Raw genomic sequence first — 27,489 nt, forward strand, 5'->3', positions numbered from 1 at the left:
GGGATTAACTCAGGATTCTAGGATAAAGTACAATCTCTGAAGGAAAAAAGAGTTTACAGATAAAAAATATTTCAAGCCTGTGATAATGATTCTCTGCAGAAATGCTACATCTTGATTGTTGATGACAAAAAATTTTAAATTAAGAAAAATGTATTGTACCATATCAGATATATGCTATTCTTTAATTATTAACAGTTTATCCATCTTCATATTTCACTATCAGCTGTTTTATCACTATTTTTATTTTATAAATATATAAGAATAGCTGTGCTAATCTGCCCCCTCCCTCATGGTTTTCTGTAATATAATGGCCTTTGTCTTCAATTTTATGGTCTGAGACTACTTTATTAGTTTGGCCAAGTCCAATGCTAGTACTTTAATCCCTTAAAAATACAACTGGGGGTTACAAGAAACTATATTTAATGTCCTGGTCTACAATCTTAATTCTTATCCCTCATTTATTTAGACAGCATTCAAAAAGTGATGAGTGGAACAAAAATAAAGAAATATTGTGAATTTGAAAGGGGAAAGAGAGCTGACCTATAGCTAAGCTTTCTACAGTCCCTTTTTTAAAAAATCAAGTATCCATTATCTGTAAATTATCTACAAAATTATTCCACCCACCAAAACTACCTTTTTTAAAATCTCCCAATTACATATCCTTAAATTTAAGATCTAGGGGGAAAAAAAAAATAGAGAAGCTATCCTTCCTGCTAGGAATCTAGGAATTTTCTGCAAAATTCACTTAAATGACTAATCATCAATGAAATGTAAGAATTGGTCGTGTTTACAAATGCAGTATTAATAGGAAGAGAGAAGTATCTTACCAGATCCTCATGGCTGGTCACCTGTTTATGCTGTGAACAACCTCTTCTCCACAGCACTGAAATAAAACAGAAACAGCAACACATCAGTTCTTTTTTGTTAGTTGAATACTTAAAGAAACATTTCCTTTTTTACAGAGGCAAGATGGACCAAGGGACACAATATGAAAGAGGGATTTAGACTCACCATGATTGGATAAAAACCTTTACTTCTGATTTGGGATGGACTGTGCCTTAAGATGGTTGTGCTTTCCAGTCTCTGGGCAAAGGGCACATATTTCCCCGCCATACAGTATCTCATTTGCTCTCTTCCTGAAATTTAAGTTTTCCCTATACTCTGCGGTTGGTAACAGATTTTCATGCAAATACGGGAGAAGCAAAAGCCATTATCTTATGAATAGGAAAATGAGTCTAAAAACCCTCTCTAGAGTGTAGCTATTAGTAGGAGAAGTAGTCAAGTGAGAAAGAGAACATGAAAGTGCAGAAATGAGATTCGAATGCCTGTTATAATTTCGCCCTAATCTGTTGGACAACTCAAGGAATTAGCTGCAGGGGGACTCTGGAAATGGCCCTTTTTCTCCAAGTCTGAGAATCAACATTCTCAGTGTGTGTGTTTCGGTTTTTTTGCTTTTTTTTTTTTTTAATTTTTAAAAGAAGTGGACTGCATGTCATGTCACGCCCCCTTCAACTCTAAAATACTAGTTTTGGGCCAGTAAAGATTTCAACCATCTTGGAGAAATTCTTAATTGCCTAGAAACCAGTGTCGTTTTACTAAAGGAACGACAACGACGGAGTATAAGCTATGGCGACCACGTTACCCGTGTGAGTCCAGGAAGCTGTGAGGCAAACGGCAGTCGTTACCAAGTGCGTCAACTTTTTCCTTCCCACGGCACAAGAAAGAGCAGCCATACCCACCATGTTTCTTTATCCTTCCTCTTCCTTCCTCCTTTCCAAAGGTCCGAACCGGTCCCTTCCGGTCGTCCTCTCCTCTTGGCCCGAGTACTCCATTCAAGGGTTCCGGGGACTAAAGCGGAAGGAAATTTCAGTGCGCCTGCGCTGCACCTTTCCGTTCTCTTTCCCGCCACCGCCGCTGTAAGTCGGCGGACGCTTATAATTGGAGGAAGAGAAGGCGGGCTCGGACGTTAGCGCCAGTGCGCTCCTAAAGCTGCCGCTTCTGGCTAGAGAGCCGTGGGAATTAGTTCGGGGTCTTTCTCGAAGGTGGATGGAGAAAGGAACTCACTTTCCTTCTGTTGCTACTCCAGTCCTGTCCTCCATTCCCCCCGAAACTTGAGTTTGGTGGCCGGGCCTTCGGGGACAACGTTTGGCAGGGACCTATGCCGCTGCCATGGATGAGAGTGGTTCCCGCATACGCCGGCGAGTGTCTTTCCGGAAAAGGAACCGTTCTAGACCAGGGAGCGTCTTTGCCTCCACCACAGCCGAGGTCAAGCCTGGAAATGACGAGGAGGAAGAGGTGGTTTCTGGAAGCCGGCGGCGGAAAACCGTGGACGTGCAACCGGTGGAGGTATAACCGCGTTAGCTCTCGAGTCCCGGGAGTTTCAGTGTGGGGCTGTGATACAAACCCAGGTCCTCCTACTTCGCCTGCCTACGGAGAGGGGTGGGACACTAGATATATGAGGCACCGAAGTTGGAACGTAAACCTTTTGTCAGTTATCCTCCCAGGTGCAGTCACCTGAGCAATTATGTAATAGCCTTAATTTTCTTACCTCGTCTTTGTTACAATCTCTGTTCATCTTCACGTATGAGAAACTACCTTGTTATCCCAATTTCTGTATAGGTAAGAAACCTAGACACCAAAACAAAAAGAATTGTACAGGCAGCAAATAAGTAGCCGGGCGGGCTCAAGCCTAAACTTTCTGACTTCCGACTTACTTCTCCTACCGGACTAATAAAGCTTGCCACTTATTGAAGACCCACTATGGGCTGGGTACTTTGTTAAGCTATTTACATTATTTGGATTTTACAACAGAAGACAGGCCTGAGAAATTAAACTACAGTTCCAAACCCCGTGTTCTTAATCACCGCACTATATTGCTACTTCCAGGTTTACATATCTTCGGTTAGTAGACCATCCCGAGTCAGTGTGCTGACTCTCCGTCTCAATTCCATATTCCTAGAAGAAGAATCTCATCCGAGCATCCAGTGATAAAATTGCCATTTTGTTTACAGGCGTATCTTTGTGGAGTGCAGTCTGGGAAGGTGGTGCTGCGGTTATCAGAAACTGCTAGTGAGCTCACAGTCCAATAGATGTCTTCCAGTCTTAGAGCTATTTTAAGTATTTAGCACAGTAGTTAAATCACAGATTTAGGAATTAGAATTCCAGCAATCACCACATGCTGGAAATGCAGTTTAGTCAAACCAGTTAGCCTCTCTGGGTCTCCACTTCTTCATCTGTGAAATGGTGATGATATATATTTCACAGGGTCATTAACATCAAATGAAGTAGTGTGTGCAACGCTCTTAGCATAATGCCCAGCGCATTAGTGTTCAAGAATTCTGTAATTGCCTTTGTACTTTTGCAATATTTTCTGGTTGCCAGGTTGGAGGGTTACACCTGTTTTCTTTGGATAGTTTATGTTTTAGTTACATAATAAAGTTTTTAAGATTATTTCTGTCCATTTAAAGTGAATTGTGATTTCTTTGCGTCCAGTTAACCCTTCCCTGCCTTCTAAATTCTTTCATAGTTGTTTACTGGCTTCTTGTACTTATAAATATAATACCTATTACTTATCAGATTCCTTGTAGCAATTTCATTTAATGTGACTCCCACAGCACTTTGTATTTGCAAGTTATTTAAATTTTGGACAGCCTATATATGGACACAGTGTTTTTGGTAATGTCCCTGCAGCTGTAAGAAGTATGTATCTTGGACTTTTTGCATAAGTTATCAACATCTCTAGGTGAGTCTTAACAGAAAGGCATAGCATTGGAGTTAAACGTGGTAAAGATTAAATTTCAGAAATAATGATGCGAAAACAAGTTTCAAAGCAAAACTAGTCACTATAACTATTAATGTTCTTAGTGAACCTATATGACATATTAAAAAGGGTGTGAAATACTTACAGTGAAGAAGTAAATTAACTGTTTTAGATCAGCAAGCCTTTATTCATCATCAGAAAGGAAAAAATGAAAGTACCTTAATGAGTCACTACTTGTCAGGTAAAGATAAATTTCTTTTCCCTTTTGTTCTTCTGTATTTAGGTGTATTTATATACAAAATAAATCTTTCAGAGCTCATTTTCCACATTAATTATCATGTTATTTTTGTCTAATATGGTGACAAATATAAAAACTTAACTGTTCTTAACATTAGTTCTAGTTAGGATATACTTTTTAAAAAGTATTATACCTCTCCATTAAAATTAAGACCAAATTAGGTGCTTCTCCACCCAAATAGTTTCTAAGAAACATCATCTTTTAGTATACAGTATATATCAAAATTTTCCAAATAACTTAGCTATGAAAATTTTGTGACAGTAGTGTATTAAAGCATGATTTAGAACATCCTTGAATCAGGAAATATTTTCCAGTGACTTAAAAATCCCCATCATATAATTGTATACATTATAGAGTTCTAAGCTGAAACTTTTATTCTTAATAAAGTTGGAATTGGTCATAAATATTTTTGTTTTATTTCCAGCATATTGATAACAGCGAAGAGGACATGTTTGGTGACTATGATGGTTTTACTGAAAACTCTTTTTTAGCTCAAGTTGATGATCTGGAACAAAAATATATGCAACTTCCTGAACATGGGAAACATGCTACAAACCTTGCCTCTGAATATCTTTCTTTAGAAAGCATCAAAAGCAACAAACTCTGTACTACTGTAGACAGTTTTACTGAATTAAAAACTGATGAAAACACAAAGAACCAGGGTGGGCATGAAGATGTTGCTATTGAACCTGGAGCTGATCTTTTGTATGATGTACCTTCTTCACAGCTTTTATTTTTTGAACATTTGCAGAACTCTTCAGATGATTTAGGTGATAAGCCTACTAAAGAAAAGGAATTTCCCTGTAATCACATACAGCAACCGCAGCAAAATGATGAAACTGCTTCTAAAATCAGAACTAGTCCAGATGCCAATAGGAGAAAAAGTCTTAAAGATCATCTAAAAAGTGCCATGACTGGAAATGCCAAGGCCCAAACACCAGTATTTTCTAGGATTAAACAGCTCCAAGAGGCCCTCGTATCTGAAGAAATTAATGTTGCTAAGAAGACACTTGAGTCATCATCAGATGACCTTGGTCCTTTTTATTCATTACCCAGCAAAGTGAGAGACCTTTATGCTCAGTTCAAGGGAATTGAAAAATTATATGGTAATGCTTTTAGTTGGAATGAAAAAAAATTTCCATCATTACCATAATATTAGTGCAAATCAATAGAAAACATGCTTTCATGGTCATGTTTCTCATCTTAAAAACAAAACAATACCAGTCTTCTCTCAATCTCCCATCCCTGTCCTGCTACCACTGAGCCTCTTACCTTCCCTTCACAGCACATTTCTCAAATCAGTTATCCTTGCTGTCTCTCTTTCCTCACCTCACATAACTCCTCATCCTATTCTAATTGTGGGTCTGGGGTCTCACTTAAAATGTAATGACCAGGGTGTCTCAACCCACTGATACTTTTAGTTCTTACCTGACTTCTTAGTACCTGCCCCTGTTAATTACATCCTTTTTGACACTTTCTGATTTTCTTTCTGATTTTCTAATTTCTCACTTTCCTTAGCTGGTATTTCCTTGGGTGGCTATTGTCTTCTCTATCAAAACTTAGTTGTTGAAATTCCTTAGAACACTCAAATGTCTTGAGTGAAAGGAGTTGGTATTAGTAATACTATTAAAACTAAACATCTTTAAAGATAGCTTAAGTTCATATTTAAATGCAGAGAGATTGTATAAATAGCAATTAGTCTTGTAATGTTTTTGAAAAATGCTTGGTCCTTCATATATTTCAAATATGTGTCATTTAAAAGAATGGCCAGTGCTGCCATATTGGGATATCAGCCCATCAGCCAATCCCTTCATTGGTATTTCTGGAACATCTGTGTTAGGAACTTATAAACCATATGAGAACATATTTTCTCATCTCAGAAGACAAGCAGGTTGAAGAAGTAGAACTACAGAAAACAAAATCTAATAGAAAACTAATTATAACTGTCTAAAATTCTTAGTAATGAGGTTCACAGTTTAAGAGCTAATGGTGCATGTACCCATAAAGATGTTAACTTTCTTTTCTCTGCTTTTCTCCTAGCATCTTGTTCTTTGTATAATCTGCATCTTCTAATCTACCAGAATGAGTACTCTGAGGACAGGGCTCTATTTAACTCATCCTTTTCTTATGCAACTATCATTGTGCCTGGTGCACACTGGTAGGTCCTCAGCTGTGCTGAGGATTGTGAGCCAAATTAGGCATTCTGGCCCTGTCACTTAAGCACAGTGCCAGATACTGTGTTTGATACTGCCAGGTTACTTTCCAAAAAAAGAGCAGTTTATGCTGTCACCAACCATACATAAGAATGCCTATTTCTCCCCACTAGTCAGCTCTGGATTTTACATGTGTAGGATTTGGTGGGGCTTTTTGGGTAGTTATTTGCATTCTGTTTTATTTATTTTGCCTACCCAATTGTTAACAGTTGCTATCTTTTGATATATTTTTTGGCCATTTACTGGGAAATGTCATCCTATCTGTTGGCTGCTTTTCTACCAATTACATACTGATGTGCACTTTAAAGACTTTTGATGACCCACATTGTCAAATTGCCTTGCAGAGTAGTCCTACTAGTTTTCATGCCATGTCTCAGATCTGATTTGATACTTTTCATGAGTCCTACCTTGCTAAATTGCAGGAACCATAGACATGCCAGTCAGTAATTCCAATCTTTGAGGTTTAAACAGTCTTATCAGTTCAGCTCCCCATCAGAGCTAACTGAGTAATCTTTGTTCGTTTGCAAAACCTGGTTGATTTTCCCCCTTCCCTTATTTCTCTTTAAGATGGTGTTTGGGTAAATGGGGTGGAAAGCCTACATGATCTTGAAGGCATAAGAAGAACTTACATTTCACACAGGTCCTTGTATGGTTTTTTTTTTTAAAAAAGATTTATTTTATTCTCTCCCCTTCCCCCCCCATTGCCTGCTTTCTGCGTCCATTCACTGTGTATTCTGTGTCCGCTTGCATCATCCAGCAGCACTGGGAAACTGCGTCTCTTGTTGTTGCGTCATCTTGCTGTGTCAACTCACGGTGTGTGCTGTGCCACTCCTAGGCAGGCTGCACCTTTTTTTCACACGGGGCGGCTCTCCTTGCAGGGCGCACTCCTTGCGTGTGGGGCACCCCTGCATGACATGGTATTCCTTGTGCGCAGACAGCAATGCACATGAGCCAGCTTACCACACGGGTCAGGAGGCCCTGGGGATTGAACCTTGGACCCTCCGAATGGTAGAAGCGCTATCAGTTGAGCCACGTTGCTTACTCTATATGGTCTCTGATAATCTCTGATAATCCAGATAATGCCCCCTGTCTGCCAGGCTGCTTCCTGCCTTGCTGGAATCATGGGCTTAAGTGTGCAGCTGGTAAATAGGTGGGCCAGGTGTCCATCCTCTTGATGAGGCCTGAGGTAGACTTTCATTGCTGTGCACTTGGCACATATGGGTTATTTGGCATTTAACATACTAACATTACATTTACCTTAATGAAAAAATTGCTACATAGGGTTGGATTTGATTCTTAGAAAATTTTGTTGAGATTGAAATTGTAGAAGAGGAAAATAATGCCTTCTTTTTTTTAATTCCACAGAATGGCAACATACTTGCTTAACATTGAGTTCTGTTAAAGAAAGAAAAAATTTAATTTATTCCTTGCCAACTAGTGGTGGGAAAACCCTAGTGGCTGAGATTTTATTGCTACAAGAACTGCTTTGCCGGAGAAAAGATGTTTTGATGATCCTACCTTACGTAGCAATTGTCCAAGAAAAGGTATGATTTTTTTTTAAACAAGTGTTATTTGCTAATATTATTTTGAAATTAATATATAAGAACTAGCATAAAAAAGCAACTTCTTATTGACTGAGTAGAGCATTTTTTAAATGTACAAAAGGACTATCAAGTACTTACCTAAAATTGCTTCTAATAGTAATTACCAGTTGTAGAAAGTTTTAGTGTTTTCCCTAAATTGGTGGATTAAACTTCATCTTAAATGTCCAATTGATATTTAGCCTGCTTTTTTCAAGCTGAAACCCATTACTTTATCAAAATAAATGAGTTATTCTGGTACTTTTTGACATTAAAAGATATAGTTGAAATTTATGTTCACTTTTATTATATAGTTTAAAACATTCATTTGCAAAAGTCATTTACAAAGATCATTGCATTTTATGGTATTATATATGTATATCTTAATATGTGGTCTTGTTCCTATTGATTGGTGTTGACACTGTTCTTAGCTTTTTAAAATTTTTTAAAAATTTGCTTTAATATATAGACAGTATAGATGAAGATATTTCATCCTTGGGTTTAAAAAAGATTTGTCTGTGTTTAATATCTAGATTTCAGGTTTGTCAAGTTTTGGTATAGAACTGGGTTTCTTTGTTGAAGAATATGCTGGAAGCAAAGGAAGATTTCCTCCAATTAAAAGAAGAGAAAAGAAATCACTATATATTGCCACTATAGAAAAAGGACATAGTCTGGTAAATTCCTTGATTGAAACTGGAAGGATTAGTAACCTGGGTCTGGTCGTGGTAGATGAGGTTTGTTTCCACTTTTGTATTTTGTTACCATTTTTGTTGTCTAATTTATTTAATATTCTGATTATTAGAATAATTTATTTTACTATAGAAACAATACAGGTGAAGACATTTTGTCTTTGGTAATCTTAAATTCAGTTTTGTGTCAATTGTTTCTTTAAACATGAGATGTGTGTGCATTTATACAATTTTATAATAGTACTTATAAATCCCAGACATGTCAAGATGTTGCCAACGAATGTCATTAACTTAAGTAAAATGAAATAATGCATATGCCCTATAGCTCCTTTATCCAAAATTTTTAACAAAAGCAAGGATTTCATATATATGAATGCATGGATGGTTTATATGGACATTGTGTGCAGATTACTTCTCTCTTTTGTTTTTAATCTCAAAGTTGCACATGATTGGTGAAGGAAGTCGTGGGGCTATACTTGAAATGACCCTAGCAAAAATCCTGTACACTAGCAGTAAGTATTTTGAAATGTGGTAGCTAATTAATTTGTAATCAAGACCTTTTGTAAAGAACTTAATTCTTCCACTGACTAGATTATGTTACCTACAGCAAGGTACTTAAGTGACCTGCCTTAGTTTTTTTAATTTCTAAAATAAGCTATAAAGGTCAAATTTTAATGAAAATCACTTTTTAATTTTGACAGCAATGTGCTTTATTTATTTAATTTTTTTTAGGAGGTACCAGGGAGTAAACCTGGGAACTTGTACCTGTGAGGCAGGCACTCAACCATCTGCTCCACAACAATGCACTTTAGGTAGGTTGTAGCACTTTAGTACATTAATTGAGAACCTGCCATGTGCCAGGCATTATTGTAAGTACTGGGGACCCAGCAGTTAATAAAGCAAAGTTCCTGCCCTCATTAACCCCATATTTTCATGAAAATGAATAGACAATAAGCAGATAAACAAGAAAAAATATTGTGTGTCAGATGGTGGTAAGTTCTGTGGAAACACACAAAGCAGAGGAAAGGAGAAGAATGATCTTTAATTGTCAAATCCATTGTTTACTTACTGCCCTTTTCTGTAAACTTTGTTTTCTCATTCTTTTCTCCTTTAGGTGCTACAATGTAATTTTCTCTCAGTTTTCCTTCTATTTCTCTGTAAGAGAGATCATGTCTTAGCATTGAGGGGTAACATTGTATAATGATTGAGGACAAACTCTGGAGCTAGACTGCTCTCTGGAGCTCACTTTTACTAGCTACATGACCTTGGACAAGTTACATTAACTGTACCTCAGTTTCCTTTTCCATCAAATATGGATGAAAGTGATAAAACCTTCTTCACTGGTTTGCTGTGAACTTGGCATCAGTTAATCTATGTAAAGCATCTAGCATAGAACCTGCCACATAATGAATGTTTGCTCTTTCTGTATAATTATCTATCACCAGTATCCTATACTTAATAGATATTTAAATAAAATAAATCTCTTTCATTTTTCCTTCTTGTTCTTTTTGACACCTCTTTCTAAGCCTATTTATTATGTACATAACATTACATTACCATAGAGTCATCTTAGGCTCTTCCCACATTTTCTCTTACAGTTTTTGCTTATTTTCATCCATGCTTATGACTTCATTTAGTTCCTGTGTGCTGATGGCTCCCGGTCTGTATTTCCAGCTTACCCTCTCTTCTGAGTAATACCATCTGCCAACTGGATACTCCTATTTGAATATCCTATGAATAACTCAGATTCATTATGTCTAAACGTAACTCATTTCCTTCACACTCATTCTTTGGTCTGAATTCCCTGCCACCATTCTCCATCCAGCGAACTATGCCAGAATCTTAAAATATTCACTCTTGCACATTCTTTGAGCTACCAAACCCTATTTGGTTTGTTTTTAAAATATTTTAAAATTCTCTCCTTTGTTTCCCTCTTTGTTAATCTTTAGTTTAGTGCCTCGTCCTTTCTTACCTTGATTACTCCGAGTCCCCAAGCTTTTCTGTCACTGCCTTCCCTCCACGTCAAATCCACCTACTCTAATGCAGTTAGAATGACCTTTTCCACATGCAAATCCAATTGGTTTATTTTACTATTTACCATCTTTAATAGCTTCCCTTTGTTTTCTGCATAAATTCCAAATTTCTTACACAGTATTTTTTTGTATTTTGCCCTTTACTCGCTTCTTTAGCTTCATTATCCACCTTATGAAATGGGAAAGGACAGCATATATTCCCCTTTTTTCATCTTGGATGATAATTTCAAGACAAAAGACATTTACTAAGAAGGCTTTTTGTTTTTTGATAAACAAAAGCTATGTCTATGGAAAGCACCCATTTTGTACTGTCTAGGAAGTCAAGTAAACTATGTGCTTCACTCCATCTTAATTTTTTTTAAAAATTGATAGCATGACCCCAAAAAGGATTTTTCATTTGCAAGAGTTTGGAATCCATTCACTCCTGTATCCTATATTCCACATATGTCTAAAGCCATATTTATGAAACATATGGTTACTCTTCATAAAGATGAACCAGATAGTCAACATCAAGCATATTCATATTCATTATGTTTTGTCTAGAAGTCTTAATAAGTATCCTACTTTCCTGCCAAACTTGAAATTTTATAAAATTTTAAATTGTCACTTTCAGGATATTTGAAAGGTATTGTTTGACTGCCAGATTATTACTCTGGTAATATATTTGTGTTTTTCACTCATCATCCCCATCCCCATCCTTTCCCAAATCACCCAGTAAGAAAACACAACACAAGGTTACTAAACACAAAAAGGTTACTAAAATTACTATTATGATATACTAAATAACTAGTTTTCTTTAATATTTTTTTTCCTTAGAAACCACTCAAATTATTGGTATGAGTGCAACATTAAACAATGTTGAAGACCTACAAGAGTTCCTTCAAGCAGAATATTATACCAGTCAGTTCAGACCAGTATGTACCTAAGGTTTGCAGTATATTGATTTGTTAGGTATTTATCTTTCTTAGAAATAAAAGTAGTACATGTACTATAAACAGTTTTTTACTGAATAGTGAAGGGCATAATACCACTTACCATGACTTTACTCTAATGAGAGTTTTTGTAGCAAGAATGTAAATTCTGGGATCAGGAATCTTGACTCGGTCACTAGTGTTATGTACAGTACCTGGAACACAGTGTCTGTCCTATGGACCTTGATGACTGAATGAATTTTTCCAGACCTGTTCTATTTTTCCACTTATTCGCTAAGGTAAATTTTTTCTTTTGGCCAAAGTTAAGCGAGACATGTTTTGAGTTTTTGGTACTTAGGAAAAAATATATCTTAAGATCTAAAATTCTTTAAAATATTCTTCTTTGATAGTTGTCATTTTTAAAATAAGTTCACACATATGGATTTAAATTTAAACTTAACAGCTTTCTCAAAATGATTGAAGAAAGAAATGTAATTTGTGATTTTTTGAAAATAGTTTATAACATATTTGTGCTATTTGTCTGCAGTACTGGTGTGCATGTTCTCTGCCTAAATGGGTTTTCTGAAAATGATTTTTGAGAATCACCAAATTTTAATTCAAAATTTGATAATTTTACATTTATATCAAATATAAAAATATGAAAATTTTCAGATGTTTTCTGTCCTTCATTGTCAAAATAGACACTATTCTTTTTTTAAAAAATGCAACAAGCTGCGTTTATAAAGTTTTGCTGTACAAATACTTGAATCACAATAATATGGTTGTGAGCCTGCTTCCCAAGTACGAGGTCCTGGGTTCTAGCCCCAATACCTCCTAAAAAGAAAAACAAATAAGCAAACAAAAAAAAACCTATTTGGGGGAACAGGTGTAGTTCAGTGGTTAAGCACTGGCCTCCCACATTTGAGGTCCTACCTCAAAAAATAATAATAATAATATGGTGATATTTAGAATTCAAACTGATGACTTAAAAAGACAGTCTTCTATTTTGAAGAATAGCAAAGAAAAGGTGAACATTATAACTCATTTATACTGTCTCTGGTTTCAAATATGAAAGTATCTAGTTTCTATTGGATACGTGACTATTCAATTAAAAAATTTTTCAATTATATTAATCCGTATTTTGATTTGAAGAGAAAAAGAGACTAAAAAAATAGTGAAGAAAAGTTGAAGCATGTTTTACATATCCTAAACAAGCTAAAATCTTTTGTATAGCTGTCCTTTTTTTACAACAATTTTACAAAATTTAAAACTCTAGAAAAAGGAATTTCGTATGTGGTATTCATTGCAAATGTCCTTTTAATTCAAGGTTGAATTAAAAGAATATCTGAAAATAAATGATACAATATATGAGGTTGACAGCAAAGCTGAGAACGGCATTACTTTTTCACGTCTCCTTAATTATAAGGTAATTTTGATAACCTTTAAATCCAAGGTTCCCAAATTTTGTGTTCAGGTGTCCTTGAGCCCTGCAAAAGATTCACTGTGAGTACTATGGGTTAAGTTTAAATTTTTGAGAGAAACAGCTGATGCTTGACATCTCTTGGACATCATACAGACTACTGGTTTGAGATGGTTTCTAGTTTCACATTAGATCATGCTTCATTCCTTTCTGAGATAGCATAGCTTAGTGAAGTTGGGTTTTTTTGCAGTTGCTATAAACAAGTACCATACAAAAATCAGTGTGGAACAGGAAATAAGGATGGTGATGTCCAATCTGATTCCAAGATTTGAAAGACTGGACAGAGCCCAATAGAATGCATATCCCATTAGTGAGCAGTTGTGGTTATGTAAGAATGAAATAAAAATATTTTTTCTTTCAGTTGATGTGTCTTTTTATTCTTTTTATTCAAATGGCTACTAAGTTAGGAGGAAATACATACTTATTACGTTGTTTGTACAAAACTTAAAAAAATAAAACTGTTAGGTATTTCCTTTGGTCTTGGGGCAACATGAATCAAGAGAATGTAGAGATTTCTCCCTTACCTGTTTGTTCATTCAACAACAACAAAACATGCAACAAAGACAAAGGAAAATGTGTAGACTATGCAGCTCAGATATTGGTATATAAAAATGTGAAAATCTATCATTGTTCACTGAAGGATAAAGGGATTTGTTTTATAACAGTTTTAGAATTCAATAAAGGTATAATATTCTAAAATTTATATCTTAATTTTTAGTAATATCTAAGGAACTGAGGAGATTTTAAATTACATTTTTCTTCATGTTGTTTGAGTTTCTTGTGTGTGTTTAGTGTTGCAGAAATTGTCATAATTCAGTGAGGAATGTAATTTGTATTTCTGAAAACATGTCCTTTAGTATGATTGAGTCTGTGTTTTTAAAACTTTTTAAAAAGGGTATATCATTTATGTAGTCCTTTGATTATTATTGGGATCAATTTATGCTTCTGTCGGGAGTTTTCGGCTTTGGTGGAGATGGGCATACAGTGGAATGATAACATTAAATAATTCCTTTTTTGTTTAGGTACAAAAAGGAATATTTATTTACAATGTAAAAATAAATCACAACAAAATTTTTAGTTACATTTAATTTACTCCTTTAGTTGCAGTTTTTTAAATTAATAATGTCTATGAGAACCCTAATAACTTAGAAGAAAATAGGACTTAATGTTTTGATATTTAATATATTTTTCATTTTTACTTTAAAATGATCAGATTTATTAAGTAAGTTCAAACTTATGGATGTTTGCTTACTTTTCATATCACACTTGTAAGAAATTGACAGACTTTAAATTAGATACTAACCTCCTTGTTCCTACATCTTCTTATTTTGCAGTATTCTGATACCCTGAAAAAGATGGATCCTGATCACTTGGTAGCATTGGTAACAGAAGTTATACCCAATTATTCTTGCTTAGTTTTTTGTCCCACTAAGAAGAACTGTGAAAATGTAGCAGAAATGATATGCAATTTTTTAAGCAAGTATGTTCATCTTTTTAAAAATGTTGTTCTTTTTTTATTTATAATGTGCATTATATGGCTTTCTGCTTTTTATTCAGCAACTTGCAGAACATTGTATTAAATTGTTATACAGAATTCTTAAGACCCTGACTTTGAATAATAGAAAGCCTAATTACGAAATTCACATCTTTGAAGTAGCCAGAGAAAAATTCTAACGGAGTTTAACCAGTATAACTCAGTGGTTCTCAACCTGAGTTGCTCAGAACATCATCTCAGTGGCTGTTAAAAATGTCCTAGACACATCTGGATCTCTAGGCATAATTATTTTGTAAAGATCCTCCAGGCAGTTCCAACATATAGCCATGGTCAGGAACCACTGGCTTAGAAAGTCAGGCATACTCACCATGATCTCTGTGAGAACAAATTGTATCTTCAGCTTAACCTCTTCAATACTGTTGGCTTTGTTTTCTTAATAAACTTCATACTTATACTATGTGAACATTGAATTGAATTTCCTAAGTAATTAAGAACTTGTTTTTTAATTTTAGAGTATTTTAATATTGGCTCTGTCATACTAACAGAGATAAGTATAAAGTGGGTTTAAATACTAACCATCCATTTTTCTCCACCTATTTGTATTTGTCCCATGTGTAATTTTTATAGTATTTTTTTTTAAAGACTTCTTTCTGGCCTCTTGGCCAGCGCTATTTCACTATCATAGTCCATTACCTTGGGTTCTAATCTAATCATCCTCCACTTCCCTCTCTCCCCTCCCCATCCTTTTCCCATGGATATGGTCTAAAATAGAATTAAATTTATTGAATTGCTCAGATACAAATGTTTGCAATAAGGTTAAGGAGCTTTCCATTTCGATAACTGATCGTCTGCCTTTACAATGATAATAATTATGAAAACCTATGGAAATTCACTTATTATCAAATTATCCTGAATACATCATTCTTATTTTATTAGAATACTTTAAGGTAATATAGACTGGTTAAGTGATGTTGAAATTTAGACACTAAAATTTGACTGGAAGATGAGGTATATTAATTTCACTTTTGACTTATTTTACTTTTCATTAATAATTGATTTGTATTATAAATAATGGGTGTTTAGTATTGAAGCACTTAAAATTTCGTTGTCCAAACTTTCAATCAATTGTAATGAATACTTGATACTTTAAAGGAGATAGGAGTTCATATTTTGGGTTTAATTTTTTTCTCATTGATCTTCTGAAGGAAATTTTCCCGTAAATGTATTTTCCATATTATTTGCTATTCTCCTAAGCTTAATGTTCTGAGTATAATTTACCCCCCTTTTTTGGTGACTGTTTACTAACATCTTTAATGATGTCTAAAGGATCCTTTTTTATATTAGTAATTTAGATATGCATGTAATCAAATCTGGAGCTGAGTTATGATTTCAACTTTGGCTTAAAATATGATTTCTTGACAATCTTGAGATATCAGCATGTTTCTTAATTACCTGCCTCTTTCCCATATTTTGAAGTTAACAGGTATAGTGAAGTCACCTGGGCAATAGAATATGCCTGTTTATATTGAAGACTAAAGCAGATTTTTCCCAAGTTATTGTCTCAATCTCAAGGAAAATTGTTTTTGTAGCTATAAATACTTTTGTCTTCCCAGCTAAGAATATCTTCTCAACACTCAGGTGACAGCTGTCATAGCACTGGTCATACTTTCCTAAAAATCTAAATTATTACTATATCTCATTGCTTCTTAGCCTAAAATTCAGGCTAAAATCTGACCCATCTATTCTTCATTTACCCTGTATTCATCTAAACTGAACTACTTCTAGTTTATGTGTTGACTTCTGCTCATGCTTTTTTTTTAAAAGATTTATTTTTTATTTATTTCTCTCCCCTTCTCCGCCCCCCGGTTGTCTGCTCTCTGTGTCCATTCGCTGTGTGTTCTTCTGTATCCGCTTCTATTCTTGTCAGCGGCACCAGGAATCTGCGTCTTTTTGTTGTGTCATCTTGCTGCGTCAGCTCTCCGTGTGTGCGGCTTCACTCCTGGGCAGGCTGCACTTTTTTTCACACTGGGCGGCTCTCCTTACAGGGCGCACTCCTTGTGCATGGAGCTCCCCTATGTGGGGGACACCCCTGCGTGGCACAGCACTCCTTGCACGCATCAGCACTGTGCGTAGACCAGCTCATCACATGCGTCAGGAGGTCCTTGGTTTGAACCCTGGACCTCCCATGTGGTAGGTGGACGCTCTTATCTGTTAAGCCAGATCTGCTTCCCTGCTCATGCTTTATCCTCTGTCAAGAATGCTCACCTTTGCTCCTTCATTTTCCTCCTGTCTAAACTCACCACTCATTTTCCAAAACACAGGTCAGATACTGATGTCTCTCAAAACCTTCCCTATATAACTATATCTGCACTGGTCCATTATAAATATCATCTCCCTTCTCTAAAAACATATGGTGATTATCCATATTACTACCACATATAAGATTTAATTTCTTAAGAAGGATTCTGTTTTCCCTTTTAGGATTTGCACACATTGACTGGAAAATAGTAACAGAATAGCTGCTACTCCCTACTCAGCTGTCACTTGTAATTCTTGCTCCTGATAACTCTTTACCACTGTCTTCCCAGTTCATTTCTTAATTATTCTTCTTTGTCTCCTTATTTCCTATTTCTCAACTTATGAAATTATTGGCCTTCTGCAGTTAACAGTAGCCCAAGCAGTCCTCTTTCCATGAAGCAGATTAAAACAGAACAGGGCTATGTGTATTATATGTATATCCTTGACTATATTTGTTTGCTACTATGTTGAGAAGTAGTTGCTTTATAATCAGTTATACTTATTGTACTTTGTCTTTTCTTTCTCTCATTCTTTTTAAAATAGTAAGACGCTTGTAGACATGAAGAGACTGTAGATTATTGAGGCTCCTGGAATTCTACTTTTAGACAATGTTTTACATGTAATAAGTATGATTTAGTAATACATATGTTTCCATCTTCAGAGAAGAAAGTTTATGACTTAAAATTTTAAAAAAATGACTTCAGTGAAGATGTACGTTCTAGTGAAAAAAAACAAGGAACTAAACCTGGTATTTGTGTTTCATAGGAAGTACAGGAATGAACTTCAGGAAATCCATGAATCCTTTAAAATTATATGCAAAAGATAGTGTTCATGTGAATATTTGTATTTTTCCTTTGATTTCATTAGATTTTCTCAGGACTCTATGATCCACAAAAGTAATTAAAGAGACCACTTATTAGTTAATGAACTCAGAGTCCAAATTCTAAGAACATTTTATATACTTATATCAATGCAAGTGTATATATCTTTTAAATGTTTATATGGTGTCTACTAAAATAGAAAAGATAGGCAATGGTCACTGTAAGATCAGGGGTTTGTATTTCTAACAGATCTTTTCCCTAGGGAATATGTGAAGCACAAGGAGAAAGAAAAATATGAGGTGCTCAAGAACTTGAAAAATATCAGTGGTGGCAACCTGTGTCCTATATTAAAGCACACTGTCCTGTTTGGAGTTGCCTATCACCATAGTGGTTTGACCAGTGATGAAAGAAAGCTCTTGGAGGAGGCCTATTCCTCAGGAGTGCTCTGTCTTTTTACCTGCACATCTACCCTAGCAGCAGGGGTTAACCTACCAGCCCGAAGGTAAGATAAAAGTAACTATTGCCCAGGCTCAAAACTTTTCAGGTTCTAGCATGCAAGGAGTTTTGTTGTTTTACTCTTTTCTCAATAGTGGGTAAGAATTTTCATGTTTTTTTAGCATGTGGTGAGTTGTTTCATTTATATCCTTTAATATGTTAATGAAAATAACATTTCTAGATTTCTTTCTCTCTTTTGTGCTCTCCCCATGTAGTATTTTTTTTCTTCAAAGATTTATTTATTTATTGTTCTTCCCAGCCCTCCTGTATTAGTCAGCCCAAGGGGTATTTATGCAAAATACCAGAAATCTGTTGGCTCTTAAAAAGGGTATTTATTTGGGGCAGAAGCTTACAGTCACAAGACCATAAAGAGTAAGTTCCCTCACCAAAGTCTGTTGCCACTTGTTGGAGCAAGGTGGCTGCCAGTCTCTACGAGGGTCCAGCCTTCCTCTTCCTCCTAAGGCTCCATGATCCCAGCTTCTTTCTATCTCAGCTGTAGGCTAGCATACAGCTCATCTCTCTCCCCAGGGCTCCAGTGTCCAAAACTAAACTCTCTCTTGTCTTTCTTTGCGTATTTACTTCCCTGTCTTCGATTGAGCATCAGTTTATATAGCCTACGAAGTGAGGTGGGGACTGAAACTGAGTTGCCCTAATGCCGTGGTTAAATAAAAGCCCTAATTTTGACTTAATAACATATAAGGGAAACCTCTGAGTCTGATACAACCTAATATGCCCAGAGGAACAGACCCGTTGACACACACAGTCAAGTGTCTAGTTTTGGAATTCATAAATACCACCATACTGCCACACTCCCCCTTGATTGTTGCTCTCTGTGTCTGTTTTTTGTGTGTTTTCTGTTTCCTCATCTTTTTAGGAGGGACCAGGAACCAAACCTGGTACCTCCCATATAGTAGTTGGGCGCTCAACTGCATGAGCCACATCCACTTACCTCCCATCTAGTTTTTTTTTTTTAAGATTTATTTTATTTATTTCTCTCCCTTCTCCCCCGTTGTCTCTTCTCTGTCCATTCACTATGTGTTGTGTCCACTTGCATTATCTGGTGGCACTGGGAAACGGCATCTCTTCTTTGTTGCATCAGCTCTCTGTGTGTGCAGCGCCACTCCTGGGTGGGCTGCACTTTTTTCACATGGGATGGCTCTCCTTGCGGGGCGCGCTTCTTGTGCATGAGGCACCCCGATGCAGGGGCGCCCCTGCGTGGCATGACACTCCTTGCATGTGGCAGCACTGCACATGGGCCAGCTTACCACACAGGTCAGGAGGCCCTGGGGAGCAAACTCTGGACCTTCCATATGGTAGACGGATGCTCTATCAGTTGAGCCATGTTTGCTTCCCCCATCTAGTTTTGATGTCAGGGTTATAATGCTTGATTTATAGAAACAATTGGTATTTCATCTTTTTCTATGATACGAGCTTATTTAACATAGGAATTTTCTTGAAAACTTGGAAAATTCATGCATAAAACCATTTGAGTCTGGTATCTTTTTTTAGGGCAGATCCTTGACTATTCAGTTACTACCAAAGCTTTTGGCCCATGTAATTGATTTCTGCTCAATATAATTTTTTTACTCTGATATTTTTTCTAATAAATGGTCAATTTTAAAAGTCTTTCATGAGTGTTAAAATAAATGTATTTTTCTCTTGGTTATGAAGTTCTGTTCTGTATCTCTCAGTGAGAGAACAGTTGTTAATTGTTATCAGCTCCTTTATTTTCTACTACTTTTCATTCCTTGATCTGTCAATTTCAAAGGTGTGCTAGTCTGCAACTATAAATGCAGATTTGTAAATTTCTTATTTGCATTTCTAAAAGTTTTTGCTTGGTTATTTCAAACTAGATACCCAAAGATTTAGTACAAATACTTTATTACCTGAATTGTACCTTTTCCTAACATAATCCATGTTCTCATTTAGTAATTTAGCTTTGATTACTTGGACTGCATTTTTTTGCCAAGTGTATCTTTTTCTGTTCTTTTTTTTTTTCAACTTCTGTTGCTGATTAAGGTTGTAATTTTTCAGACACTTGAAGAGAAAAATGGAAGTTATATATTTCTGTTATTCTGATGGTTACTCTTAAAATTTTAAAATTATAATCAAACATGTTTCTCTATCACTTTTAGAATTAATCAGTTATGTCTTCCCCTGAACACAACAAGAGTCTATAACAGTTGTATATTCTCCTATTCTGTCCCATATATATTACAATTACCTGGAATTTTAGTTCTAGATATTTTAGAAAATTTCTTTCATCATATAATCAATAATTATTTAAATATATGTCAGTTTTATATATATATATTTATTAAAGAAGTTGTAAATGTACAGAACAATCATGTACAATGTGCAGAATTCCCATACAACAACCCTCCACCTACACATCATGTTGTTATCGAACACTAGTTACATAATATGAAAGAGTATCATGAGACTATTACCACTAACTATGATCCATATTGTGCATTTAAGATATTTTTTTCCATACCCCTTTATTATTAACACAGTACCTTTTTTGACATTGATACGAGATTATTACAATATTGCTGTTAACCACAGTCCATAAGTTACATTAATTGTATTTTTCCCATGCATCTCTGTATTCTTAACACCTTGTCATAGTGATGTACATTTGTTCTAGTTCAGTACATTCTTGTATTTGTACTATTAACCACAGTCCTCATCCACCCCCTGGTTCACTGTTACTTAGTCTCTAAATTATTTTCTGGCTTTTACTACCCCTTTCAGCCACAATGCCATTTATAAACCAGCCATGTTATTTATACTCACAATAATGTGTTGTTATTAATTCTATCCATTTCCACACTTTCATAGATAAGCTAATTAAAATTTCTACGTGCATTAAGTATAGGTATCCCTTCTTAGCCCTCATCCGTCTCCTATACTCTAGGTTTCAACTCTGTATATTTGTTCTTCATATTTATTCATATTAGTGAGACCGTACAATATTTTTCCTTTTGTGTCTGGCTCATTTCATTCAGCATAATGTCTTCAAGGTTTATCCATGTAACCATACATCTCCCAATTTCATTTCTTCTTAGAGGAGCATAGTATTCCATCATTTCTTTTTTTTTAAGGACGTTTTCCTTGTTTTTCTTTTTTTTAAACTATTTGTACATTTAATAATTGAAAATATAAACAAAAACTAAAAAGAAAACAGTTGAATAAAAACATACATTTCTCAATTAAATGTACTGGATACATATAATTTTTTTTTTAATCATAATAACCCAATAATAATAATATTTTTGAATCATAATAACCCAATCATACAATATTTGTCCTTTTGTGTCTGGCTTATTTCATTCAGCATGATGTCTTCAAGGTTCATCCATGTTATGTATATCCCAATCTCATTTGTTCTTAAAGCAGCATAGTATTCCATCATATCTTTATACCACATTTTGTTTATCCATTAATCGATTGATGGACACTTGGATTGTTTCCATCGTTTGGCAACTGTAAATAATGCTTCTGTGGATATCAGTTTGCAAATGTCTGTTCCTGTCACTGTTTTCAGTTCTGGATATAATCCTAGTACAGGGATTGCTGAATCACACAGCAGTTTTATATTTAGTTTCCTGAGGAACCACCAAAGTTTTTGCAGAGGCTGCTCTGTTCTACATTCCCAGTAACAGTGAAGGAGTGTTCCTATTTCTTCACATCCTCAGCACTTACTGTTTTCTGTTTTTTTTAAATAATGGCCATTCTATAAGCCTTAAGATGATACTTCATTGCAGTTTTGATTTGCATTTCCCTATAGCTAGTAATATTGAACATTTTATCGTGTGCTTTTTCACCACTTGTATTTCCTCTTTAAAGAAATTTCTATTTAAGTCTTTTACCCATTTTTAAATTGGATTGATTGCTCTTTTATTGTTGAGTCTTTTGATCTCTTCATATAGCATGGAAATCAAACCCTTATCAGATATATAGTTTCAAATAGTTTCTTCCATTGACTGGACTGCCTTTTCACCTTCTTGACATAGTCCTTTGAATCACAAAAGTGTTTGTTTGAGGAGGTCCTATTTATCCATTTTTTCTTTCATTGCTCGTACTTTCAGGGTAAGATTTAAGAATCCATCACCTACACCAGATGTTTTTTTAAGCAATTTTTCTATTGTCTTTTTTTTTTTTTTTTAAGATAAATAGATCGCACAAAATGCTACATTAAAAAACATAAGAGGTTCCCATATACCACACTTCCCCCACCCCCTTACTCCTCCCACATCAACATCCCCTTTCATCAGTAAGGCACATTCAGTAAGTCATTTGGTGAATATACCCTGGAGCACTGCCACACTGCATGGACCATAGTTTACACTGTAGTTCGCACTCCTCCCCCAGTCCATCCAGTGGGTTATGGCAGGATATACAGTGTCCTGCATCTGTCCCTGCAGTATCATCCAGGACAACTCCAAGTCCCAAAAATGCCCCATATCACACCTCTTCCTCCCTCTCCCTGTCCTCAGTAACTCCTGTGGCCACCGTCTCCACATACAAGATACAATTTCTTCTATTGCTAATTTCACAACAGTATAGTAGCATACCAGCAAGTCTACTCCAATCCATGTATTCCTCCATCCTGTGGACCCTGGAATGGCAATGTCCACTCCTCTCTAAATCAAGAGGAGACTTAGAGCCCATGTGGCTGATGGATGCAATTCTCCTGTTTGCACTTTTAGACACTCTCAGTTCCTTGGTGTGGTCATTGACCATTCTCATCTCCCTGTCAACTGACCTGGGTATGTTCAATGAACCAGAGAGTAGGTGCTGCAACTCTGCTGAGGCTCAGGACCCAGCTGGCTTATGGACAGTCCAGAGATTCAAGACTCCTGATTATACACAAACCCCAGTGCCAGTCACAGGTTCAGTAAAAGTGACAGAAGATGCATTTGTAGAGAGGTCACTTCTGAGTTCAACTCCATCACAATCAGGAGCACAAATTCCATAGTAGGGCCCACTGGCAAGGCAATGAACTCCAGAGCCGTCTGCCATGACAGAACCTGTGTGTCTCCATAGCCCTCAGGAGCACCAGTACCTGGGGTTGTATCTACTTTGGCTCTCTCTGGAATCCTGCTGAGACATGCATAAGTGCGACCCCTCTGATGACCTCCCAACTCATTTTGAAGTCTCTTAGCCATATAAACTCATTTCTCTTTACCATTTCCCCCTTTTAGTCAAGTTCTTAATCTAGTTGCATCACTAGCTGGTGATGGTAGTAATCCCTCGGCACCAGGGAGGCTCATTACCAAGAGTTATGTCCCACACTGGGGGAAAGGTAATGCATTTACATGCTGAATTTGGCTTAGAGAGTGGCCACATTTGAGCAACATGGAAGATCTCAGGAGGTAACTCCTAGACACCCTGCAGCTCTAGGCCTAGTTGAAATTTAAGGCAGACAGGCTCATAAGCTTAGTCATCAGTATCAAGTACACCAGGTCTTGAAAATGTTTTCTTATATTTTCTTCTAGGAGTTTTATGGTTCTTGTTTTATATTTAGGTCTTTGATCCAATTTGAGTTAATTTTTGTGTAAGGTGTGAGATAAGTGTCCTCTGTTTATCCTTTTGAAAAGGATATCCTGTTCTCCCAACATCATTTGTTGAATAGACTCTTCTGCCCCAGCTGCTTGGGCTTCACAGCTTTGACAAAAATCACTTAACCATAGATGTAAGGATCTGTTTCTGAACAATCAGTTCAGTTCCATTGATCTATATGTCTATCTTTATGCTAGTACATGCTGCTTTTACCACTGTAGCTATGTAATATGATTTTTTTTTTAAAGATTTCTTTCTTTCTCTCCCCTCCCCTCCCTCCACCCGGGTTGTCTGTTCTCTGTGTCTGTTTGCTGCATCGTCTTCTTTGTCCGCGTCTCTTGTTGTCAGCGGCACAGGAATCTGTTTCTTTTAGTTGAGTCAGCTCTCTGTGTGGGCGGCACCATTCTTAGGCAGGCTGCACTTTCTTTCCCGCTGGGCATCTCTCCTTATGGGGTGCACTCCTTGCGTGTGGGGCTCCCCTACACAGGGGACATCCCTGCGTGGCACAGTACTCCTTACGTACATCAGCGCTGTGCATGGCCAGCTCCAGCACTGCACATGGGCCAGCTCCACATGGGTCAAGGAGGCCCGGGATTTGCACCGCGGACCTCCCATGTGGTAGACCGACGCCCTAACCACTGGGCCAAGTCTGCTTCCCTGAAATATGATTCAAAGCCTGGAATTGAGAGTCCTCCAACTTCATTCTTCCTTTTTAAGATATTTCTGGCTATATGGGGCCCCTTACCTTTCCAAATAAATTTGATAATTAAGTTTTCCATTTCCTTTTTTTTTTTAAATGGTGGAATATTTATCGGGATTGCATTGAATCTGCATACCAATTTGAGTAGAATTGGTATCTTAGTGATACTTAGTCTTCCAGTCAGTGAACACAGAATGTTCTTCCATTTATTTGTCTTTTTATTTCTTTTAGCATGCATTGTAGTTTTTTAATACAAATTCTTTACGTCGTTTGTTGTATTTATTCCTAAATACGTGATTCTTTTAATCACTATTGTAGATGGAATTTTTTTCCAGATAGCCCTCCTTTGAGGGCTGTAAATTTTTCCCTCAGCACTGCTTTTGCTGCATCCCAGAGGTTCTGATATGCTATGTTCTCATTTTCATTTGTCTCAAGGTATTTACTGATTTCTCTTGCAATTTCTTTTTTAACCCATTGATTATTTAAGACTGTGTTGTTTAACCTCCATATATTTGTGACTTTTCACTTTTTCTGCCTGTTGATTTCCAGCTTTATTTCATTATGGCCAGAAAAGGTGCTTTGTATAGTTTTGGTCTTGTTAAAGTTATTGAGATCTGCTTTTTGACCAATATATGGTCTATCCTGGAGAAAAATTCACGAGCACTAGAGAAGAATGTATATCCTGCTGTTTTAGGGTGCAGTGTTCTGTATATGTTAATTAAGTTTAGCCCATTCATCATATGGTTCAAGCTGTCTGATTCTTTATTGATCCCTTGCACAGATGATCTATCCAATGATGAGAATGGTGTATTGAAGTCTCCAACTATTTTTGTATAGGCTTCCGTTTCTCCCTTCAGTTTTGCCAGTGTTTGTGTCATAAAATTTGGGGTCTCCTGGTTAGTTGCATATACAGTTATAATTGTTATTTCTTCCTAGTAAATTACCCTTTTATTAATATACAATATCCTTCTTTGTTTCTAATAATAGCTTTGCTTTGAAAGTCTACTTCATACTATACAAGTATAGCTACTCCAGCTTTTTTTTTTTTTGTTACTGCATGCATGCAGTCTTTCACTCTCAATCTATCTGTATCTTTGGGTCTTCGGTGAATCTCTTGTAGACAACATATAGATGACTCATATTTTCTTATCCATTCTTCCAGTCCACATCTTTTGATTGGGGAGTTTAATCCATTAACATTCAAAGTTATTACCTTGTGTTTTATCTGTCATATCTTATTTTCACTATTCTTTTTAAAACTTTCAGTTACTTTTACTGATATAGTTAAAACAGTATGGTAACTGCACAAAGATAGACAAATACATAAGTGGAACAGAACTGAAAGTTTAGAAAATAGACCCACAATTCTCTGACTAATGATTTTTTTCCTTTATGTAATTTTTTAACAAATCAATTTTATTGATACTTATTAATAAGGCACAAATCCATCCAAAGTGTGCAATAAACGGTATTTCATATAATCACATATTTGTACATTCATCACTAGTCATTCTTAGAGCATTTTCATTATTCCAATAATAATTAAAAGCAAAAAACGGGGAAGTGGACTTGGTCCAGTGGTTAGGGCATCTGTCTACCACATGGGAGGTCCGCGGTTCAAACCCGCAGGCCTCCTTGATCCCTGTGGAGCTGGCGCATGCGCAGTGCTGATGCACGCAAGGAGTGCCCTGCCATGCAGGGGTGTCCCCGCATAGGGGAGCACCACGTGCAAGAAATGCGCCCCGTAAGGAGAGCCACCCAGCGGGAAAGAAAGTGCAGCCTGCCTAAGAATGGCACCGCCCACACTGATTCCTGTGCTGCAGTGGACAAAGAAGACGTCGCAGCAAATAGAACAGACAGTGGGGGGTGGGGAATAAATAAATAAATCTTTAAAAAGAAAAGCAAAAAACAAACAAGAAAAACGAAACTCTACACCTCTGAATCTCTCTGTGTTCCCTGCCATACTTAGCTGCCATTCTGTTTCTATCTCTCTAGTTTATTTGTATTTGTATTTTGTAAAAACAGCCTTATATATATGCGCTATCACCCATTAGTATTTTACATGGTTTCACCATGTTTTATAGTCCTGTGTTAAATTTTCTAGCTTTCATTCTAGTAAAATACATAACTTTAAACTTTCCCTTTCAATCTCTATCATACCCATGTAAGCTTTGCTAGTTACAAACACTGTGATTTGGTTTCACCGTTTCTGTTCATTTCCAAAGATTTACAGATGTTTTCACCAGTTCGGTACAGATTAACTCTCAGCTTTCCACTTTCTCTCCTTTTTTACGGTACTGAGCTAGGAAATGAACCTAGTATCTTGTATATGGAAAGCCGGCACTCAACCACTAAGTCACGTTGACTCCCCAGAGTTGGGTTTTGTTTTGTTTTTTTCATTTGTTTGCTTGTTTGTTTTTTTGTTTTTAGGAAGCACCAGGGACCAAAATCAGGACCTCCCATGTGGGAAGCAGGAACTCAACCACTTGTGCCATATCCACTCCCTCAACTTTCCATTCTCTACCCTCATTCTATTTTTCTGGTGACCTATATTCTAATCATTAACTCCTTGAGTTTACACTGCATATTTTCACAATAGACAGTCATACAGTATTTGTCATTTTGTGTCTGGCTTGCTTCACTCAATATATTGTCCTTCAGATTCATCCATTTTGTCATATATTTGACAACTTCATTTCTTCTTATAGCCTAATAATATTCTATCGTGTATTTACCACAATCTGAATACTTTCGAATCACCAATCAGATAATGGTTTAACATTCAGACTATATAAGAAATATCTAAAATGCAACAACAAAAAGCTGAACAGCACACTTGAATGGGCAAAGGACTTGAATAGACATTTCTCCAAAGATGATATACAAATGGACAGTAAACACATGGAAAGATGTTCAATAGCATTAACCATCAGGAAAATGCAGATTAAAACCACAATGGGATACTACCTTACATCCACAAGATGGCTATTATTTTAAAAAATAATAAAAAGTAAAATGACTAGTGTTACAGAGATTGCAGATAAATTGGAACATTGTTTGTGGGGATGTAAAATGGTACAGCTGCTGTGTAAAGCAGTATGGTGATTTCTCAAAAAGTTAATTTTAAAATTACCATATGACCCAGCAA

The 27,489-nt window shown here is 36.2% G+C and overlaps 2 protein-coding genes across 7 annotated transcripts in view; one reads left to right on the forward strand and one right to left on the reverse strand.

Annotated features, from left to right (window-relative positions):
* The window catches only part of MRPS18C (mitochondrial ribosomal protein S18C), a 5,970-nt gene extending 3,792 nt beyond the window's left edge, over window positions 1-2,178 (reverse strand). For 2 of the 4 annotated variants that reach the window (XM_004472678.5, XM_058296257.2), the window contains exons 1-2: window positions 1,643-1,848; window positions 828-883 (exon numbers count right to left, since the gene is read on the reverse strand). In XM_004472678.5, the coding sequence (XP_004472735.1) occupies window positions 828-883; window positions 1,643-1,742 (156 nt within the window). In that variant the 5' untranslated portion in view covers window positions 1,743-1,848. Of the gene's footprint in view, window positions 1-827; window positions 884-1,642; window positions 1,849-2,064 lie in introns of those variants that run through there. The other 2 variants (XM_058296274.2, XM_058296266.2) reach the window with 2 other exon arrangements.
* Window positions 2,170-27,489, forward strand: part of HELQ (helicase, POLQ like) — a 68,721-nt gene continuing 43,401 nt past the window's right edge. For all 3 annotated transcript variants that reach the window (XR_011649006.1, XM_058296239.2, XM_058296240.2), the window contains exons 1-9: window positions 2,170-2,346; window positions 4,483-5,164; window positions 7,637-7,815; window positions 8,385-8,585; window positions 8,980-9,052; window positions 11,390-11,487; window positions 12,812-12,910; window positions 14,299-14,444; window positions 17,841-18,080. Coding sequence is in view for 2 of the 3 variants with exons in the window: in XM_058296239.2 (XP_058152222.1) it covers window positions 2,170-2,346; window positions 4,483-5,164; window positions 7,637-7,815; window positions 8,385-8,585; window positions 8,980-9,052; window positions 11,390-11,487; window positions 12,812-12,910; window positions 14,299-14,444; window positions 17,841-18,080 (1,895 nt within the window). In the remaining variant the exon portion in view is untranslated. The remainder of the gene's footprint in view (window positions 2,347-4,482; window positions 5,165-7,636; window positions 7,816-8,384; window positions 8,586-8,979; window positions 9,053-11,389; window positions 11,488-12,811; window positions 12,911-14,298; window positions 14,445-17,840; window positions 18,081-27,489) is intronic.

Source organism: Dasypus novemcinctus, chromosome 1 (genome assembly GCF_030445035.2).
Source record: "Dasypus novemcinctus isolate mDasNov1 chromosome 1, mDasNov1.1.hap2, whole genome shotgun sequence".
NCBI classification, from domain to species: domain Eukaryota; kingdom Metazoa; phylum Chordata; class Mammalia; order Cingulata; family Dasypodidae; genus Dasypus; species Dasypus novemcinctus.